The sequence below is a fragment of the Doryrhamphus excisus genome, chromosome 9 (genome assembly GCF_030265055.1).
Source record: "Doryrhamphus excisus isolate RoL2022-K1 chromosome 9, RoL_Dexc_1.0, whole genome shotgun sequence".
NCBI classification, from domain to species: domain Eukaryota; kingdom Metazoa; phylum Chordata; class Actinopteri; order Syngnathiformes; family Syngnathidae; genus Doryrhamphus; species Doryrhamphus excisus.
Window position 1 is genome coordinate 15,590,998 of NC_080474.1, and position 21,920 is coordinate 15,612,917.

At 42.6% G+C, this 21,920-nt stretch overlaps 2 protein-coding genes across 2 annotated transcripts; one reads left to right on the top strand and one right to left on the bottom strand.

Annotated features, from left to right (window-relative positions):
* The first annotated feature begins 4,538 nt into the window (after positions 1 to 4,538).
* dcbld2 (discoidin, CUB and LCCL domain containing 2) lies at positions 4,539 to 18,219 on the top strand. Its single transcript, XM_058082068.1, has 15 exons — positions 4,539 to 4,897; positions 6,991 to 7,215; positions 7,763 to 7,900; positions 9,027 to 9,078; positions 9,150 to 9,222; positions 13,207 to 13,340; positions 13,446 to 13,486; positions 13,597 to 13,812; positions 14,323 to 14,447; positions 14,666 to 14,813; positions 15,874 to 16,020; positions 16,104 to 16,197; positions 16,280 to 16,329; positions 16,416 to 16,550; positions 17,147 to 18,219. Exons 1-15 carry the CDS (start codon positions 4,792 to 4,794, stop codon positions 17,551 to 17,553), a joined length of 2,091 nt encoding a protein of 696 aa, XP_057938051.1. The 5' UTR covers positions 4,539 to 4,791; the 3' UTR covers positions 17,554 to 18,219.
* On the bottom strand, positions 13,283 to 21,863 carry tmem30c (transmembrane protein 30C). The gene is made up of 8 exons (XM_058082069.1): positions 21,513 to 21,863; positions 21,217 to 21,333; positions 20,196 to 20,303; positions 20,017 to 20,107; positions 19,797 to 19,943; positions 19,487 to 19,699; positions 19,212 to 19,402; positions 13,283 to 13,787 (listed from the first exon to the last, which is right to left on the bottom strand). Exons 1-7 carry the CDS (start codon positions 21,702 to 21,704, stop codon positions 19,215 to 19,217), a joined length of 1,056 nt encoding a protein of 351 aa, XP_057938052.1. The 5' UTR covers positions 21,705 to 21,863; the 3' UTR covers positions 13,283 to 13,787; positions 19,212 to 19,214.
* Positions 21,864 to 21,920: the final 57 nt, after the last annotated feature.

A 21,920-nucleotide genomic window follows, 5' to 3' on the forward strand; every position in this document is an offset into this window, starting at 1 on the left:
GTGACTTCAAGTTACAAGCAAATTTCTTGTCAGTACAAGCCAGTACAAGGTGGTACGCACTTTGTCTAAAAAGAATAACAAACTCCGCTATAGAATATATCACCACGTAACAGGACTTTGTCTGACTTTTCACTGCTGTATTTAGTCTTGACAGGATTCCGCCTGTCAATCAATCAGCATCATGTTCTTGCTAGTTAGCATTCAGGGAAAAAGACAGAAAAACATACACAATATGTAAAAAAAATCCACATTCTACCACACATGCAAATACATACATATATCCATACTGTATGTATATACTGTAGGTGTATATATAGCGTTTATTCAGTCTGTCATCAATGCAAATAGTACAAAAATGTTAACGTTGTCCATTTAGAATTATTTCTTTAAGCGAGATTCCATGAGCGTTCGCTATCCTTCCCTCCATATGCTGAATGAGATGGATTGATGATAAAATCTTTGTGTCTTTGAAAAATAAATGAATTTATACTCCCCGTATACATTTGAGGTTCACGCGGACAAAAAGAAAACAGACAGCATCTGGACAAGGAATGTGTGCAGGTAGTGGAGAATGGAGCTGACTCGGGCTAGCCATGATCATGATGGTATATCTTAAAAGGCACAAACCTTGAATTACAAGGAAGGAAAACGTAATGGAAAGTGAATAAATCTGTTATTGACTTTTCGTAGCAGTTAAAGTAATTCAAACACTGTAATATTACAAAAATAAAGTAAAACTATACAATGTTATATGTCAGGGGTCGACAACCTTTAAGCATAAAAAAAGCCATGTGGGCCCGTTTCTTTTTTTTTTCCAAATTACAAACCCACCTGGAGCCTACTTAAAAAAATAATGATAGTTAGTCAAAAAATATAGACAAGTTAGATGCGGTCCTCTCATTCAGTGTGGAAGTGGTACGTTTTTGTCTTCATTGTCCTTTTTCCCCACTCTGCTTGAAACACTTTTAAGTCCAGAAGAAGCAAATTGGAGAGGCTAATTACTAGTTATCTTGGTAGCTTGCTATGCTAGCGGCTGCTGTCTTTTGTACTTGCAATGATCCCGTAGCCTGCACAATGTGATGTAAACAAAGAATAATACAGTGTAAAAGTATCGGGGGCTTGTTCCTGTCATCCTGGCACAGTGATGAAGCCTTGTTAAGCCTCTTCTTAAGCCTTGCCCACCGATTTCAGATCAACACTCGCAATGGAAGTATTGTAACTCAGAGACTAGCTTCAGTTCTACTGCCACTCGCTTTAGTTGCTATTGTTCATTAGTGACAAAAGAGGGAACTGGCTAAACAGTTGAACAGCGTCATAGTTTCTCACCGAGTTGACACCAGAAAACACTGCCCTCATGCTGCCACAATTTAATGAATATAATACGGTACAGGAAAGGGCTAAAGTAAGTGGATGGAGCCACATCGGGCCCTGACACAAAACCTATGGGTTTACATACAGTACTGCAAAACAAGAGTCACAACAAATCTGTGCACCAGAGGACTTCATTCCAAGGGGGAACAACTGCCATCATTTATCGTCACCCTCCATTTTGAAAGGTCAAAGGCTGATTATTTAGTCTTCCTGCAAAAGCAGATTATTTTCCTCCTGTTTCGACAGACAGCCTGCAGGGAAAAAGCGAGGCCTTTTCGTAAATCATCTGTGATGTATGTACGTGTGTGCACTGGGGGGGGGGTCTAAGACCACCAGCCATGATCTTCCATGAAAAGAAAAGAAAGATGGGATCAGATAGGAAACATGTTTTGGCGCATTGGGACAAGGGGGTGCAGCATGTAAATGTATGGAGACCATGATGGATGGAGGAGGACACATAGCTTGCATGCAACCATACGTCCATCGGGACGCGAGCAGACAGAAAAGGGTGTTGGTGTGCAACCAACTGGGCCACATTGGTTATTTAGATCTATCAGTCTGGAAAAGGGTAGAAAGCCATTTCTAAAGCTTTGGGACTCCAGCGAACCACAGTGAGAGTCATTATCCACAAATGGCAAAAACATAGAACAATGGTGAACCTGCCCAGGAGTGACCGGCCAAACAAAATGACCCCAAGAGCGCGGTGACAAATCAACCAAGAAGTCACAAAAGACCCCGCAACAGCAATCAATGAACTGCAGGCCTCACTTGCCTCCGCCATAGTAAAGGCACTGGGCAAAAATGGCAGAGTTCCAAGACCAAAACCACTGCTGAACAAAAAGACCATTAAGGCTTGTCTCAATTTTGCCAAAAAATATCCAGATGATCATCCCCAAGACCTTAAGGAAACTACTCTGTGGCTCTACTCTGACGAGACCAAAGTTGAACTTTTTGGAAGGTGTGTGCCATTACATCTGGCATAAAAGTAACACTGCATTTCAGAAAAAGAACATCATACCAACAGTAAAATATGGTGGTGGTAGTGTGATGGTCTGGGGCTGTTTTATTGCTTCAGGACCTGGAAGACTTGCTATAATAAATAAAACCATGAATTATGCTGTCTACCAAAAAATCCTGAAAGACAATGCAGCAGGACAATGATCCAAAACCACCAGCAAGTCCACCTCTGAATGGCCACTCCCATATATAGTCAGACTTGTGTTTGTCTAAGCTATGTAGAAATATATTTCTGCATATTTGAATGAGAATGAGTAGTGAACAATAAGTAGTGAGTCCAAATTGAAATATTCTGGTTTATTTTAAGATAAATGTGGCATAAACAGTATTTATTATGGTTTTCAGAAGGTCATGAAAGAGCAAATGTGTTTTGTGTGTGTTTTGTGTACACCATGAATACTATAATATGCAGTCATAAGAACATGACTTGAAGATGGAGCAGTTTTTTGCTGACTCTAAACTGATGGAGTGAAGCAGACTGTTTTAAAACCTCAGACAATTCAAAGAACCTACTTCATGTTTGTTTTTCTAATTATGGTATGTAGGCTCCATCTAGTGGTACTCAGGAACACCACATATATTTTTTGTATACAAATAAAATCATATTGGCTATAATATATACACATGACATAATCATACTACTACCAATGTATTAACCAAAGATCAACTGAAATTTGACTTCCATAAATATTCTGAAATATGAATGTTTAACTCACCTAAGCAATAACACAAGGCACAAAATGAAAACTGAAATGTAAGAAAGCCACTGAAGGTAAATTATTCCTGTAGGAAGTCATGTAAATCCAATGAATATGTTCCAGACACCCAGAAATCTGAACAAAAATAGATTTTATAGAGAATAAATATAATATCACGTGCAAACAATGCAAAAATAATTATAAAGACATAGAATTTCTCACCAATTCTCACCTTCTCAATCAAATCACTGGCACTCGTAACTTTCTGTGGCTCCATGGCGGGTTATTACACTCAATAAAAATTGCAAGTATAGTGAGTCAGCTACGCATTGGGTACTACTTTGTTTGGGAAACGATACACTACATGACAAATTGCATATTGTGCAAAAAAAAAAAATACAAAAATGGAGGTTTGACTGTATAACGTAACTATACAACTATGAACTTTGCTATGAAAGAGTGGCCTATTTGATATTACTATGACTGTCGTTATTAGCAAGATCCCCTTCCAGTACTCAGCTCGCTGACACTTATTGCACATTAATATATCCAATCCAATCCACTTTATTTATATAGCACATTTTATAAACAGTTTCCAAAGTGCTGCACAAACTCGTAAAATAAAAAGTAAAAATAAAATACAATAAATAAAGGTACAATTTGAATTTAATATATATGAATGGTAATAATGTATATTAAATAATACAATGATATATGTATTAATAATATCAGTATACAGAACGTGATAAAAATAAATACAAATATATAGATGTAAATCATTTGTAAGACAGTTGTGCAGTTTCATGCAGTGCTAGTTTAAGACCACTAGATGGCAGGATTCATCACAAAAACATGTAGCACTATCAGCCTAACTACACTATTTTTTTTTTGCAGGTGTGGAATTGTCAGATTATTTCCCAGCATGCTTTGCTGTAGTTCAAATGATTGAATGACTAAATGACTTTTGAGTTGTTATTTTGTACAGACGGGCTGTAAAAGTTACATTTGTAGCTCCAATTTTTAGCCGTGTATTAATTTGACTTTTGGTCTAAATCTGGCATCTTATTACTGTAAGAATGCTTGTGAATTTGGTGCAATATACAATGTTGTTTCTACTTTTTGTATTGTTTAAAGGGTTAGATTAAATAAATCCAGGACCTTAGCCTGGAGCAGGCTGGCTTCACAGAATAAATCTCCATGGTAACGTATGTCATTACTTATTTCCACTGTCCCACTTTCGTACCGGATCACGGATAAATTTGGAAATTATGATAAAATCCCTTATCCTAGTTTAGAGCAAAGGGCCCCATGTCTGTAAAAGCACAAATAAAATAATTCGGATTAATAATGTTGAGTATTTATGCATTGTTTACGTTGAGTACGTTTCCTGTTACTATACAGCTAATAGAGGCGCACCTAGATTAACGGTACTGACGTAAAGTGCCCCTTTGGACTTACGGGGGTGTCGGCAGCCCGCGTGGGGAGGAGCTTGATTGGAGGAAGTAGCCCCCTCAACGAGCAACTTACCTCCCTAATAGTGAGTCAATCACTGGATCTTGAGGCCAAATAACATCCACTATCGAGGAGGGGTCCACGCAACCCTCGGATCCGCTGTGGTGGACCTCCATATTGGCCGTTTGGTTGCAGCTCGAAGCGGCGCGGCCGGTTCGGAAGCGAGCATTATGCATTTGGACTGCAGACTGCTATGGAAGGAGCGGTAATGGTGGGCAGGGGGCCGACAGGGGCTGGGGTTCTCGTCCTGTCGATCCTCGTCATCACCCTCACCACGGAAGGCTGCAGGGCACAGAAAGGTGCGTGCTTAAAATACGTCTGTACGTGAACACACACTGGTATGAATTTCACAAAGTGTACTCAACTCGCTTTACACGGCGGAATTCCGTTTTGTTTTTCACCGATTTCCGCCGACCGTCGCCATGCATTCGCTGCGACCGAACCTGATGAGCCGGTTACGTTTAACGTGGTTTTGTCTCTACTCAACAACAACTGCAGTCACTGGGACCTCCGCCGATATGAAGAGAATTATCAAATTAGTATCTCCAATGTTAAAGTGTCGCTCTGTCCCGTATTACTATTTGTAAATAAGGAAGTTTCTTTTAAAAGCGTAGATGTTCAAATGGAGTATGGCCGCTCGTTCACCAGCGTGAGACAACAGCACATGTCGGGCATGTTGTGGCCTTTCCCGTCGCCACAGTCACGCCAGTTGGCCCGTTTACAGTTATTTACGATGTATGTGAACGTTTAAAGCTCGGTTTGCTGTTAGTTACCGCAGCATTTGGGCACATTAAAAAAAAAGTTAGAAAAAAGGCAAGCTCAGGTGGGTGAAGACTGGGAGTGGGGTAAACACTGGGTGGGGGGCATGACTGTAAACACGTGGGTAGTTTGTCATACTGTTTTACGTTACAACTAAACAACATGGAGGACCATGGAAGCTACACTAATCCTTTGACTTTTACTTTTCACTTTTATTCTTATTTTCCAGTCAATGCAAGGCTCTAAATATTTCTACCTCACCATATTGCTATTATAGTCATACATTAAAACACAAGCAATATGTTTACACTAGCCAAAGGTCCTCTATATGACATGAGTGCTCTGCCATTTTTAAAGGACTTACTGCAAAAAAGGCAAGACAAAGATGTCCTATTGTAAAACCACTAGACAAAGAATCTTTATTTGATAGGGGGTGCTACACTGTTTTGATGGACCTACTGCCAAATACAGTAGTCAAAGATCCTCTATTTTTAAAGATATAGTGCAAAAATGAAATTTGTAAATATCTACGTAAGCGCTATTATTTTACTGAAACAATGATATACAATTAGAAACCTCACAGTTTTGGTAAGTTTGTTTAGTTTCGGCTCCTGAACGCAACATAGTTATGTTCTCTGACAGCGTGGATGCAACTTTTTTTTTTCAATGCACCAAAAAAAAAAAAATCCCAAGAACATTGTGTGTGGATGGGGCCTTATACTGTATTTTTCCCGTTTGTATTTCACATCATATTAGTTCCCAAATGCGGACACTTTGTGGGAATGCATGGAGGTTAGATTCAATGACGTTATTGAGTGCTAGTGTGTATATTTGTCACTCCATTCAAAGATGTTATAACTTCTCTCTGACAACAAACTCCAGGCTTGTGCTGATGTTGAATGGTCTGTGCTCATTTTGTGTGTATAAGTTGATGTTATGGATGGTTTAGTTTTAAACATAATAGCTAAATAAAGGGCGTTAAATCGCTATACTGTATGACCATTATGGCATTATGGGGATAAATTACACAGGCTTTATGCTGTTTTTGAGAACCAACTACAAAAATCATTAGTTGCTCCCAAGTTTTGAACTGAACTTGCGACAAAGTGTGATGTTATTTACAGGCTGGATTTATCCTGCAGGCCCCTCTTGACCAGCCCTGTCCCATGGTGCATTTATTGTATGGATGTCCAGTTATTAGGGAGGTAACATGAGCTCAGTAACACTGGTGAGTCAGAGCGGGGAAGAGGCTTTGTTTTTGTCCTCAGCTGGATAACGTCCACCGGGAAGCTCTTGCGTAACTCAGATAAACACACTTCTCCCCTTTAAAAATATCTTTTAAAGTTGACTTAAGTTGTGCTTTGATGTAGTGTTTCACAGCTGCAAAAAGGCACATTACAGCGGAACCTCCAAGGAATCCCATTTGCTCAGATTTAGTGGAAATAGAAATAATCTGTTGGAGGGTCAAACTGTCACCACCCTAAATCCTTGTATTAGTTAAACAGGCATGGCTTCACGTAACTCGTACAATTGTAACAGTATGTTCAAATAATGAAATGTCAGCCATTTTGCATGATGTAGTCTCGCAGTTTGGATGAAATGTTGCAACTCACATGCTCTTGGTGCTACGCAGGTGATGGCTGTGGCCCCACAGTGCTGGGCCCGAGCAGTGGGACTCTCTCCTCTCTGGGTTATCCGGCGACATACCCCAACAACACGGTGTGCGAGTGGGAGATCACCGTGCCTCCAGGAGGGAGGGTCCACTTTTGCTTCGCCGAGCTGGACATCGAGGACCGCGACTGCCAGGTCAACTACCTCCGCCTCTACAACGGCATCGGACCTGACAGGAGTGAGATCGGTAAATGACGTTAGTGGCACACCCTATAGGTTGTTGTGGATAGAATGGTAATATTAATGGTATTATTTCATTTGAACATGCATCAGATTACAATTGAATGCATCACATAATCAGTTCACAGTTCCACATGTCCAAAAGGAGTAGGAAGAAGCAAAGCTTATTAAATCCTACCCCAAAATCCGGTACTTTTACAATCAGTAACTGTTACATTTGTTCACTTCCTGCTTTCCTAACATAGTTTAAGTTTTTATTTTATTTTAGTCACATACCAAAGTACGAGGTGATATGACTATCCAATGACATAATGGGTACCATAGTAAGTGTCAATATAGTGATATGTATAGCACATCATGACTGGTTCAAGACTCTTCATCCTTGTATTTAGCAAACATCAACTGCTTAATGTTTCTTGAATGCTTTGAAAGACATGCTCACATACGTGTAATCCTTAAAGTTTTATAGTCGGTAGACAAATAGTTAATGCTAAGTCATTTGTGGTGATTTGGCTAAACACAAACTTCCACTTGCTTCCATTGTCGCTCGACAGCAAAGTACTGCGGCTTGAACATGAAGCTGGACCACCTCATCGAGTCGACCGGAAACCAGGTCACCGTTCAGTTCATGAGCGGGATGCATCGCACTGGGCGTGGCTTCTACTTGTCCTACTCCACCACAGAGCACACAGGTAAACGGCTGGTACAGTTAGCATAGTTGGCGCTTACACACCCACTTTGTTTTGTAGATTCCCTGGTAAAGTGCAATTTCTCCCAAAAAGCAGAAAGTGATGATATACGGACAGTCGAGTCATGGCGGTCATCTTCATGTTTTTTTATTTTTAGAGTGCGTTATGCTCAAATACAGCAACCAGTGGTGATTGTAGTATTAGTCACTTTGACTCAGAGGCTGCTTCACCAGTTTTCTCAAGAATTTTCACCGTTATGTCAGATTTATGGTTCCACCCATGTAGCACGACCCGTGTGGCATGACACAACCGCCACCATCACAATAATGTCACAGTAGATGTTGGAAATAACATTTCTGTTTTGTGATGTAAATTAGTTACTCTTTTGAACGCATATTGTTTTGAGAAGGAAAACACTTAAGAGACCCCAGGAACCACCCAGAACTACTTTCTGGGTACTCGGCTCACTCAAATAAGTATAAAATAAGTAAAATAAGAACATACGTAACCTCAAATTGAATATTCTTGTAATTATGTCTTCTAAATATTAAAATTCTGACAGTCCTGAAGACAAAGCCAAACTAACACCCATGTATTCACCTTTACATTTCTATACCCAATATAGTAGATCTAATCAGAGAAAATAAGCCAGAATTTTGAACGTGTGTGTGTTGCAATAAATGTCTTCATGTGTGTACAGGAAGTGATGTGGGTGGCTTTATCTGGATTATGGACACAACAGTAGCTTGTGTTGATATTGTTATGATGGTTATTATTATTGTTGCCATTGTGAAATCATTTAAACCTGTAGTCACAATTCCTTGTATTTTTATTTTAGCCATTTTTATGCAGAATTTAAGCAGAAAATACATATGTGTCAATATGCAATTTTTTTGTTCGTATTCAACCATAAAAGAGCATGATTTATTAATTACTATATGTTTGACACAACGTAATTTTACTCGCAATGTGGCGAGGGACAACTGTATGTCCTGGCAGATCACTTTCAGGGCACATTTATTGTGTGTGCTAGCCAAGCACAATTGTTTTAAGCAGACTGTTTGCTCTTGATTGTTCATAATAGTCTGATTTGCTCTTCTGACCATACATATTTACCTGTCCTCTGTAGATCTCATCACCTGCCTGCATAAAGGTAGTGATTTCCCTGAGGCTGAGTTCAGGTAAGTCAGTAATATTTGCTTAGTAGGGACGTTCTTGTTTGATGCTCATTGGGATCTTTTTTTTTTGGAAGCAAATACTGTCCGGCCGGATGCTTGACGTCTACGGAGGAGATTTCTGGAACGATACCAAATGGATACAGAGAGGTGAGCAAAACTTTAGTACCTCTGCAGCTTAAATCAATACAAATCTCACATAGGAAAAAATAGGAAAACTGTAATTAGCATTTTAACTGCCATACATGTCAGTGTTGATATTAACACATAACACCAAAATATCCTTCTTTGACAAGTGGCAGGTGACTGTCTTACAAGAATAAGCAGAATTTAGCTTGCTGTAAAATTAAGATCAATAAAACGCTGGTTGTGAATTGAGGAATATAAAATGTGATAGTACATCACAGCAGATCATAGCAACTTTTAGATACAACATAATATACCCCTCTATGAGTGAGTAGTTGCGATTCCAGCAGAAAGCTGACGTAAATGCTTGCTCACCAAGAGTCAGAATGGCGGTGACAGAAATACCACATCACAACAAATCATAACAACTTCTAGACCCCATAATAAAGACGCCCCCTACGGGTATCTTGTTGCATAAATTCATTTTGTGAGTCATGATGCTGCCTTTTTTGTGTGTGTGCGTGGGTGCCGTGAAGTCATCAGCACGGGGTTCTCAAGCCTGCTCCGCAGTCAAAGGAGGGGTGTTGCTGAGTGACTAGGGGTGGGCCGGGCTTTGGGGGCCCCCTCAGGAACAGAGGAGGGGCCGGGGTCAGTGGGGTGAAACGGAGGTGAGATAATAGTTTGGCCCAAATGAAAAGACCTTCTAATCCAGTCCAGCTGCAGGACTGGATTAGCGCTGTATGTTCTTAGAGAGTGAGTCAGTGATGCTGAGACGTGCGTGCATGTCATAGTGTGTGTTATGCCGACTATGGAGGCGTCACACTCGAGGGATCTTCTCCTTGTGTGTTCATGTTTCTGCGTTGGCGGAAGAATGGGTCGAGTTCCCTTTTCAAAAAGAACTGTGGTGAACATTTTTTGTGTATATGTCTTTCCATTGTGAAAATGTACGAAGATTACCAATCCAGCTTTTCCATTGGGGTACCAACTGTAGCTGTGAAGGCCCTGTTTCCACTGTAACATGTGCACCTCGACCAGGTCCTATTTGTAGTACTAATGTGTAGTAGAAAGGCAGGTAAGAGCTGAGCTCCTACTGTGTCTTGGAAACGCAAAACACGCAAACAAAACCCAGAGCGCGCAATAGATTAGCAGTCACGCCTGAAACACAGCAGAGCTCTCGTCTCACATTGAGGATCTTTGACCAATGTAAACATAGTTTGTGTTGTAATTTAGGATCATATTAGGCAATTGAAAATGATGGTAGTTGCATGTAATAGTGAAGGGAGAAGTCCCCCTCTCTCTAAAATGTGGCCCTGAGAAGAGAATTTAATAGGTTTTATGTTTTTAAAGTAGTCTCTGTTCATGTGTTGATCGCTAACATGTGCTAACATGTTCGTCACTCCGCTGGGTCGCTAATGTCTTCCCACAACCTCCATTCATTCATTTTCTACTGTTTTTTCCACACAAGGGTGCTGGAGCCTATCCCAGCTGTCTTTGGGCGAGAGGCAGAGTACACCCTGGACTGGTTGCCAGCCAATCACAGGGCATATATAGACAAACAACCATTCACACTCAATAACAATAAATCATTCATTCATTCATTTTCTACCGCTTTTTCCTCACGAGGGTCGCGGGGGGTGCTGGAGCCTATCCCAGCTGTCTTCGGGCGAGAGGCGGGGTACACCCTGGACTGGTCGCCAGCCAATCACAGGGCACATATAGACAAACAACCATTCACACTCTCATTCATACCTATGGACAATTTGGAGTGGCCAATTAACCTAGCATGTTTTTGGAATGTGGGAGGAAACCGGAGTACCCGGAGAAAACCCACGCATGCACGGGGAGAACATGCAAACTCCACACAGAGATGGCCGAGGGCGGGGACCGAACCCTAGTCTCCTAGCTGTGAGGTCTGCGCACTAACCACCAGACCGCCGTGCCGCCAATAACAATAAATATTTATAAAAAAAATTATTGACTGTGTTGTAATTACAGTTCTAAAATGTGTTTTGAAGTATCTTTGTTGAATAGAGCAAAAAAAGTAAAATCAAAACATTCATTTTTATCCCTGTTTAAATAATAAATCATGTTTAAATGTGGCCTATTACTCAAAAAATATACATTCATTCATTCATTCATTTTCTACCGCTTTTCCTCACAAGGGTTGCGGGGGAGCTGGAGCCTATCCCAGCTGTCTTCGGGCGAGAGGCGGGGTACACCCTGGACTGGTCGCCAGCCAATCACAGGGCACATATAGACAAACAACCATTCACACTCACATTCATACCTATGGATAATTTGGAGTCGCTAATTAACCTAGCATGTTTTTGGAATGTGGGAGGAAACCGTAGTACCCGGAGAAAACCCACACATGCATGCGCCCCACAACCTCATTAAACTTAAAAAAAAATAAAAAATCTTGGCCTCACTCTTGAACAGCTGTTAGACTCTCTAGTGGAGTAAGGCTTTTGTTTAACACAGCAACACATTTGCACTGGAATGCAGCCGGCGGCGGTGATTCACTACCTGAGACAGTCTTCAGTGTGACATCACGCCAACTCATGGGGCGTCCATCTGCTGCAGGGAGAAGGTCGGGAGCGACTGATGGCACTGACTCACATGCCGCACACGGCCGCTGCGTAGTGAATGAGAGACAACACAAAAAAATTCAGCCGCGAGAAGGCTAATACACACTTTTTAGAGGTGTTTACATTCTACTCCTGAACCGGTGCACACAAAAGATTTGTCAAAAATGCACCCCTACTGCATAAACTGGATTGAAATTTTTCACACAGAGCAATGCGCAAAAACACTCGGTGTAACTTTAAAGCCGAAACACGGTGAAATTTAGTGCACAAATCTGTAAAATGTCAATGGGAAGATTGGTGGGGGAAAAATGGCTGCCATCAAGCAAAACGTCTCAGAGAATAGACATTTAAACAGCTCTGCTTGCCTACACGGTCGAGTGGTTAGCGCGCAGACCCCACAGCTAGGAGACAAGGGTTCGATTCCACTCTCTGCCATCTCTGCGTGGAGGTTTGCATGTTCTCCCCCGTGCATGCGTGGCTTTTCTCCGGGTACTCCGGTTTCCTCCCACATTCCAAATCCATGCTAGGTTAATTGGTGACCTATAAGTGACCTATAAATGTTGTTACAATGTTGTTTTCTCATGTTAAACAATGCCAAGCGGTTAGATAATGAGATTTGAACAAAGATGTTTTGGATGACTCCGCATGCTCGGGTTTTCAGACTTTTTTTTCTAAGAGTTCTACTGGCGTCAATGCAAATCGGACGTCCTTATATGGGCTGCAGATTGCCTGCACTCAGTAAAAGCAAATGCGCACCTATGTATCTGGAAGTCCTCAGGAGTGCTTGGGAGTGTGGCCAATCACAGCGTCGAGGGTGTACCCAGGGGAAGGCCGGGGCTAGAGTTTGGGTCGGAAGCAGGGTATCCGGGAAAATCTAGAAAGCTTTCTGTGCAGGTTAGTGTGTCGCTGCTCTATAGGAGTCAACTCACAACTCAATACAAAGTGTTGAAAATGAGCCTAGTAGTTCCACTTTAAAAATAGCAGTGTTCTTGTTGTATTGAGGATCTTTGGCTAGGGTTTTTGTAGTAGGTTCTTAACAGCAGAGTGTTCCTGTCATATCATACGGGGGAGCTGACCACAAATTTAATCTGGATTCTAATCCAGATTGTGTTTTTGGTCGCAGTGTGAATGTAACTCGGTAACTCCAATTTAACATAGCAACATTTCTCTCTTGTGTGTACATTAATAGTATTTGTTGCTGACTATGATAAAGTACGGCAACTTTTAATTGCAGATTGTGCTAACATTGTTTTTTTAAATGTCAGTTTAACAGATGCTATGTCTCCTGGAGTGTGTTGCTAGCATTTCCTAATCCACATTTAAAAACCTCATTGCGGTTTCTCACATAAAACATGTCAACATTGTCGGACACAGATTTCTCACCCGTTTCCTTACCTTGTCACCCCGCCTCCCTGTCCAGTCGTCTCCTCTGTGTTTGGCCGCCATCCACGCGGGCGTCGTGTCCAACGCCGTGGGGGGGAGGATCAATGTGGTGAGCAGCAAAGGCATCCCGCTGTACGAGGGCACACTGGCTAACAATGTCATGTCCACTGGGTAAGTAAGGCAGAAAGAAGACTCTCTGCTCTCCCACTGTGTTATTGTAATGAACAGGAAAGTCAGTCAGCCATTTCAACTTTTATTGTCCTTGTGTTCCCTCAGAGGATCCCTGTCAAACAGTCTCTTCACCTTCAGGACAAATGGTGAGTTCACGGTCCTTTAGTAAAGCAACAACATCAAATGCTATGAATGCATTTGTCACATCATTTGCATCCCTTTTATGAATACTTTTTTTTTTGTCTTCTTTTTTCAGGCTGCTATGGAACCCTGGGGTTGGAGTCCGGCGGCGTGGCAGACATTCAGATCTCTGCCTCGTCTGTGTGGGAGTGGAACAACATGGCCGGCCAGCACAGCATGTGGGCGCCGTCTGGAGTGCGCCTAAAAAAGGCGGGCCTTCCTTGGGCGCCCTCACGCTGTGACCAACAGCAATGGCTGCAGGTGGACCTGAAGAGACAGAAAAGGATCACTGGTGGGTTGATAGCGTGTTTTTCAGTGAAAATTTACACCAAAATTTTACTTCATTTTCCGGACAGTGTACATACAATATGATGTGTTGTGTTTGTGTGAGTCTGTGTTCTTGATGTATTTTGGATCACAAAACGTCCCGTTAGCATCCTTAGATTACTAACAAAGGAAAGGACAAGGGGCATTGAAAATGCCTAGCACTGCAATGCTGTGTCTATCCACCAGGGGACGCCAGAGGGAGGCTGATGTCATTGCAGCGCCCCAGCAGGCACCAATGAATGTGTTGCTCCAACACAATGCATTATGGGAAAACTTTAAGAGTAGTTTTCGCCATTGTAAACTCCTTTTGAATATTAAGTTGCTGTGTGATGATTTTAGTGTTCTTTGCAAGATGCAGTGAGTCAGACCATTAGCTTCTCATCAAGGAGGGATGGTGTGTCCTGCATTTGACCACAACTAATATAGAGGATCTATACACTAAAATGTCATGTTTTTTTCCTGTTTGTCCACGAAGGCATCATCACCACAGGGTCCACGCTGAGGGAGTACCAGTACTACATTTCGACGTACCGTGTCCTTTACAGTCAGGATGGGCAGCAGTGGCTGTGCTACAAGGAAGCCAACTCTACACAGGACATGGTAACACTAGCAGTGGAACCTTTGGCTCAAATTTGGAAAAAAAAGACTCTTTGCTAAGATACAAGATCACACACTTAGTGCCGTTTCCATAGCAATGGTTATTGATGAAGGGATGTTTATAGCAGGAAATGAACACCTCGGTGTAAATAATAAATGGATATGGATTTAGTGGCAGTTTGGGTAAACGTCTCAACTTCGCATTGTTTGTTTCATTTCAGGTCTTCAAAGGCAACATCAACTACCTGCATGAGGTGAGGAATAATTTCATCCCCCCCATGGAGGCTCGCTATGTGAGGATCAATCCCACACAGTGGCACCAGAGGATCGCAGTCAAGTTGGAGCTGCTCGGATGCCAAGTGGCTACAAGTAAGCAGTTTGACACACGATTCCAATATCGTTTCGGTATTTGAATCTCGACATTTGTTAGTGGGGCAGCGATAACGTGACCTTTGCCAATGAGCTCGACATAGAAGATGAATGCAACACAGAACAAAGTGTTGACTTCCCAACCACCCGGTCATGAAAATATTAATTTATTAAAAAAAAATATTCACTGTGTTGTAATTACAGTTCTAAAATGTGTTTTGAAGTATCTTTGTTGAATAGAGCAAAAAAAAGTAAAATCAAAACATTCATTTTTATTCCTGTTTAAATAATAAATAATGTTTAAATGTGGCCTATTAGTAGAAAAATATACATTCATTCATTTTCTACCGCTTTTCCTCATGAGGGTCGCGGGGGTATGCTGGAGCCTATCCCAGCTGTCTTCGGGCGAGAGGCGGGGTACACCCTGGACTGGTTGCCAGCCAATCACAGGGCACATATAGACAAACAACCATTCACACTCAATAACAATAAATATTAATTTATTTAAAAAAATTATTCACTGTGTTGTAATTACAGTTCTAAAATGTGTTTTGAAGTATCTTTGTTGAATAGAGCAAAAAAAGTAAAATCAAAACATTCATTTTTATCCCTGTTTAAATAATAAATAATGTTTAAATGTGGCCTATTACTCAAAAAATATTCATTCATTCATTCATTTTCTACTGCTTTTCCTCACGAGGGTCGCGGGGGTATGCTGGAGCCTATCCCAGCTGTCTTCGGGCGAGAGGCGGGGTACACCCTGGACTGGTCGCCAGCCAATCACAGGGCACATATAGACAAACAACCATTCACACTCACATTCATACCTATGGACAATTTGGAGTCGCCAATTAACCTAGCATGTTTTTGGAATGTGGGAGAAAACCCACGCATGCACGGCGAGAACATGCAAACTCCACACAGAGATAAAAAATATACATAAGAAAGTTTTTTCCTAAAATGAAACATTTTATGAAACGACAAATCCAAAATGATAGAATTCCAATAGTATTGTCCCTTGCGAGATACCACAGCTCAGAATTTGCTGCATTCTCCACAGCCAGGAGGGCGATGGAGCCCAGGATGTTCCCGAATCCCCGTCTCACCCCTGCGCGCCCGGCGACCACCAAACGCCCACGTATGATCGGCAAGACCACCCCACCTCCAGACATCAGAAACACCACCATGCCTCCTCACACCAACAAAGGTACCTCCTCTTGTTTGTGTGTGTGTGTGTGTGTGGGAGGGGCATCCTGTGTGGTCTCTTGAGTGTTTGTTTGTGTGGGACAGATGCGGCCCTGGCCGCCGTCCTGGTGCCTGTCTTGGTCATGGTGGTGATGGCACTCATCCTGCTTGCGGTCTGTGCTTGGCACTGCAGGAGTCGGTACGTGATGTCTTATCATGACTGAACCCAAAACATCCACCAGCCTCTGACTCAGTGCTGTTGTCTGCTGTTCCTTTTATAGGAAGAAAAGCTCCGAAGGAACATATGATCTTCCTCACTGGAATCGCACTGGTGCGTCATTCTTATTTTAGCCACCTGGGAGTAGTTCCTGTCATTAAATATTATATATATATATATATATTTTTTTTTTGTTACAGACTGGTGGAAAAGTATGAAGCAGCTGCTGCCATCCAAGATGGTGGAAGCGGATGATTCGGTCCGCTACTGCAGCAGCGAGGTTGGCCGGATGACGGCGAGAGGCGCCGTTTCACGATTACATGCTGAACCCGCAGGTATGATTTTATTTTGCCCATATTTTTTTTGTTCCATAACACTCAGGATCTCAAATTAATAAACAATATAAATATGCATCATAAATAATTCAATAATTCAATTACACAGGGGTACACCCTGGACTGGTCGCCAGCCAATCACAGGGCACATATAGACAAACAACCATTCACACTCACATTCATACCTATGGACAATTTGGAGTGGCCAATTAACCTAGCATGTTTTTGGAATGTGGGAGGAAACCGGAATACCCGGAGAAAACCCACGCATGCACGGGGAGAACATGCAAACTCCACACAGAGATGGCAGAGGGTGGAATTGAACCCAGGTCTCCTAGCTGTGTCTGCGCACTAACCACTCGACCGCCGAGTATAGTATAATTAATGAATAGCCCATATGATACAGTTTGACATTTTGATTCATTAATTAATATTTGGGATGAGAATCAGGAATGGGGGAGGGAAGTCTTAGGGGGGGAGGAAGTGCTTAGGCTGCCGCCCCCATGACCTGATCTCAGATCAGCGGAAAATGGATGGATAATTTATACTTCGATCATGTATGTATTTGACATCAACAGCTTGTGTCTGTTTTGCAGAGTACGCCCAGCCCCTGGTGAGCGGCGTAACAACATTGGGTGCACGGTCCACCTTCAAACCCGATGAGGGTCCCGACCCGGGATACAGCGACCCCGACCTCTACGATGCACCCATCTCACCGGACGTGTACCACGCCTACGCCGAACCCCTCCCGGCCACGGGGGCAGAGTACGCCACGCCCATTGTAGTGGATATGGGGTGCCACCCATCTGGAGTCCAACCCTCCACGGGGGGCGGTTTCTCAAGCGGCGGGCCCAGCCAGCTGTCGGCACAGACAGACAGCTGCCAGTCGGGGAGGTCGGCATACGACACGCCCAAAAATGCTGCTGCCGGACAGGGTGCGCCCACCGGGGACATAACCTATCAGGTGCCTCAGGGGGCGGAGCTAAAAAGAGGGGGGCGCTAACGAACACTAAGTGATAGTGGTCCCTGCCACGTGGAGGCACCCATTCCAGTCGGATCACTGTAACCATGAATGTTTGGGCCTTGGCGGTGGATATCGAGGCAGGAGCGTAGAAAATAACAAACGCGGAGACTACTGGTTGACTTTTTTTTTTTTTTTACCCCCGTGATTCTGTGAAGCTGTGATTTTCTGTTACAAACTTAAATGTGATAATTGCAGACACACACACACACACACTGACGTCCTCCTAAATAAGTTATGCACGGTACGCATCGTCTTACGTCTTAACTTGAAATTGTGTACAGTTCTTGACATTACATCGCTGCAAAACCTCTTAATAGGACCCCCCCGCTATTTATTTTTGAATTCACATCCTGCTGATGAGGAGACGGCGTCAACCCACCGCCCCCAGCCTGCAGACCAAATGTTGCCTTTTTTTTATCACCACAATGAACATTTAAAGTCTTAACGTGAGAAATAAAGCAAACAGTTGAATGTTGTAGTAAAACAAAACTAAAAGGTACTGTGCTAAAATCACTTGCTTGTATTTTCTGCTTGTGTGTTTTTATTTTGTGGGAGTGGCTTAACATTGTTGGTCTTGTTTATATTATATATTGTTCGGGAGCGCTGGTGGTGGTCATTAAAGAGACTTTGTCACTTTTGATTTTACTTGTCTATCCTTTAACATCCTTTAACAAAAAACATTAATTCATTTTCTACCGCTTTTCCTCACGAGGGTCGCAGGGGTGCGGGAGCCTATCCCAGCTGTCTTCGGGCGAGAGGCGGGGTACACCCTGGACTGGTCGCCAACCAATCACAGGGCAAATATAGACAAACAACCATTCACACTCACATTCATACCTATGGACAATTTGGAGTCGCCAATTAACCTAGCATGTTTTTGGAATGTGGGAGGAAACCGGAGTACCCGGAGAAAACCCACGCATGCACGGGGAGAACATGCAAACTCCACACAGAGATGGCCGAGGGTGGAATTGAACCCTGGTCTCCTAGCTGTGAGGTCTGTGTGCTAACCACTCGACCACCGTGCCGCCTAACAAAAAACAGCATGAGCAAATTGGAAATTGAAGGTTTCATCGACACTTTTCCAATTTTCCCGGCCTTTATCAATTAGGGACGCTCTGATCAGGGCTTAATGCTGCCAATTGTGATTGTAGACGATCACAGCGTAAAAAAAAAAAACATGTAATAAATGTTTCCAAAATTTAACTAGCAGTACAATACACTAGTTTTAATACTGTATTTTTTATAACATGTGTATGTACATGGGCGGCACGGTGGTTAGCGCGCAGACCTCACAGCTAGGAGACCAGGGTTCAATTCCACCCTCGGCCATCTCTGTGTGGAGTTTGCATGTTCTCCCTGTGCATGCGTGGGTTTTCTCCGGGTACTCCGGTTTCCTCCCACATTCTTCCAAAAACATGCTAGGTTAATTGGCGACTCCAAATTGTCCATAGGTATAAATGTGAGTGTGAATGGTTGTTTGTCTATATGTGCCCTGTGATTGGCTGGCGACCAGTCCGGGGTGTACCCCGCCTCTCGCCTGAAGACAGCTGGGATAGGCTCCAGCACCCCCGTGACCCTCGTGAGGAAAAAGCGGTAGAAAATGAATGAATGAATGAATGTATGTACCCGCTTACCCATCATTCCTCCATGTTCTTCCCATGTTTGCCAAATTTCCACCAGACCACAGTGAGTGTAATGGCAGTCAGTAGGACCAGGCTGCTGGTTACCAAGTAAGCGATAGGCAGGAACTGATTTGGCCCTCCGAACCAGTTCACCGTAGTCAGTACGACTTGCTTTCTACCACGGAAGTACTGCACAGGGAAGTCTTGAAAGCAAAGGGGGTTTCAGGTCAAGTCAGCAAACGAGTGAGTCCCAAAGGTGATCATGTGACACTTGTGGTTAAGGATACTGTAGGTTATCTCCACGCTGTAGTTTCCTTTGGGAAGGCCGCTTTGGAAGGGCTTGTTGGCTCGGTGTAAGACGCCGTAGAGCTTCTTGAAGTTGGGGAACGCCGCCTCCCTCATCCAGACAATGAGGTCCTCGTTGATGAAGCCGTTGTTGATTGGGTCATTTGTGTCCAGTTCGTATACGGGCTTCTGCCAGTAGGGGGGCTGGACTGTGCCTGTCAGTCCAAAATGATGCAATGTTGTTTTATGCCTAAAATATCTTTGCTATCAAAATAGTTCATACAATAGTCAATTGTATTTAAAAAAAAACACCTTGGAAGACTTCGGCGAGGCTCAGGTTGTCCATCTGGGGATTGCGGTATTTGATGTTTTTGTCCGTGTACCAGCTGATGCCGTTCCGTAGTAAGGGAAGCAAGTATTCGGAACCGGGTGACCTGTGATATTTGAAAAGAAAGGTATCTGTGCGGACAGATTGGAGTTACTTAACCAAATCAGACTACATCTAACCAGTATTGTGTAAAATGGTGTTTACCATTAAAGATACTGTTGGCCACAGCACCACAGGGAGCAATAGGCAGTCCTTTATCATTTGTGGCGAATGGTTTGCAATAGGAACTTGGTTTCTGATACGTTGGATGGAAGATGAATTATAAGTAAGAGTGGAGATTTTTTTTTTTTTTTTTTAAACAAGGTAAAGAATTGCAAAAGCACCTTCAGGTTGGTCTTCCTGCCAACAGTCTGCCCGTCGTCTCGGGAGTCCATGTACCGACGCAGGTTCTGGTGGAAGTTTTGGAGGCCGTAGTAGAAAAAGACATCTCCCTAAGACAGCAGCAGAAGGAACAAGAGCGTATGAGTCTACATTTAACCAAAACATACGGTAATGGGGGGTGAAAAAATGACAAGTCCCCTGCTGAGTCATGAGTTTTTGTAATGTGATCATTGCAGCAGAATTATAACTTTTTGGAGCAGATAAGAAATATATTTTTTTGCAACCTAGCAATTATTATTTCACTCATATTTAAATAAAAGACTACTTTAATGCTGTATTTTGTATTGTCCTGACAAAAAGAGGGGTCATCTTATATTCGGGTCAATATGGTAATTGGACGGCTTACAAACTTAAATTATATTATGGAAAGCAGGAAGTGAACAAATGTAACAGTTACTGATTGTAAAAGTACCAGATGGAGGGGTAGGATTTAATAAGCTTTGCTTCTTCCTACTCCTTTCGGACATGTGGAACTGTGAACTGATTATGTGATGCATTCAATTGTAATCTGATGCATGTTCAAATGAAATTAAACCATTACCATTACATTGCCAATTTGTCCGATGATGGTTGTTTTGGCTGAATATATTTTTTTTCACTTGAAAAAAGTTGGTCGTCTTATATTCGAGTCTAGAGACTTATGCATGCAAACCAACAGGTTTCGTAAAACAACTTAAAACAAAAGTTTATTTTTGCCCCCCCCCCAAAAAATAAAAAAAAAATAAAAAAAAAATAAAACAAGGGGTTGTCTTATATTCTGGTCAATATGGTAACAATGCTAAAATGTGACTTTTACAGGTTTACAAGTTTTGAGGGGACAGTGGTATTACAGAACACTATTACGTTTCTCAGGGCCCACCAGCAGTCCGCACACCACACTTTGAAAACATGATCTAAATCTTTATCTAATCTACTTCTCAGAGATAACGCAAACGTGAGCAGGGTTCTATGAGACGCTCTTACCTTGAAGGTCTTGTCGATGTGAAAGTCTAATTTGCAAGTGCAGGACTTTGCAGCGTTGCTTACGTTCTTACGCAGTTCATGACAAACGGCACATGCGCCATTGTCTGTGTAGTCCACCTAAAGAAACAGGAACGTACAGAGTATTATTATTATAATAGAACTTAAACTTTGACCCCTTTTCTTGACATGCCACTCCCTCTTTTATGTCACTTTACCCTGGATCATCCACACCTTCCCACCCCTGTATTCTAAAAAAAAAAAAAAGCAGTTTTTGTAAGAAAGTACATGTTACTCACCCTGACTTCCTGCACACCCTGAACAGTAAGCAGCAGCCACACTCCCAGCAGCAAACATATCAGAGCCATGAAGTAGAAAAAAGGCAGCACCGTGCTAGCCGTTAGCATGGGCGACCAGGCAGGAAGACGCTGCTGCTTGAAGGCCGAGTTGTCGGGCCTCCGGGCCAGGGGTCCCGTCTTGGCTGGGTCCATCACACCGACAAACACAAACACACCGAGACCCACGCAGAACTTTGCTGCTGTAGGTTTTCGTGAAGGCACCGAGCTGACTTCCTGTTCCTATTTCTGTGGTCCCTTTACGCAAACACACACATCATAACTGGCCTCTTGTTGGGAGGAGAGACACTTGTTACTAATTAACCACAATTCTTTAGCTTGACTTGCCGCTTCCTGTTTCGTACAGCTGCA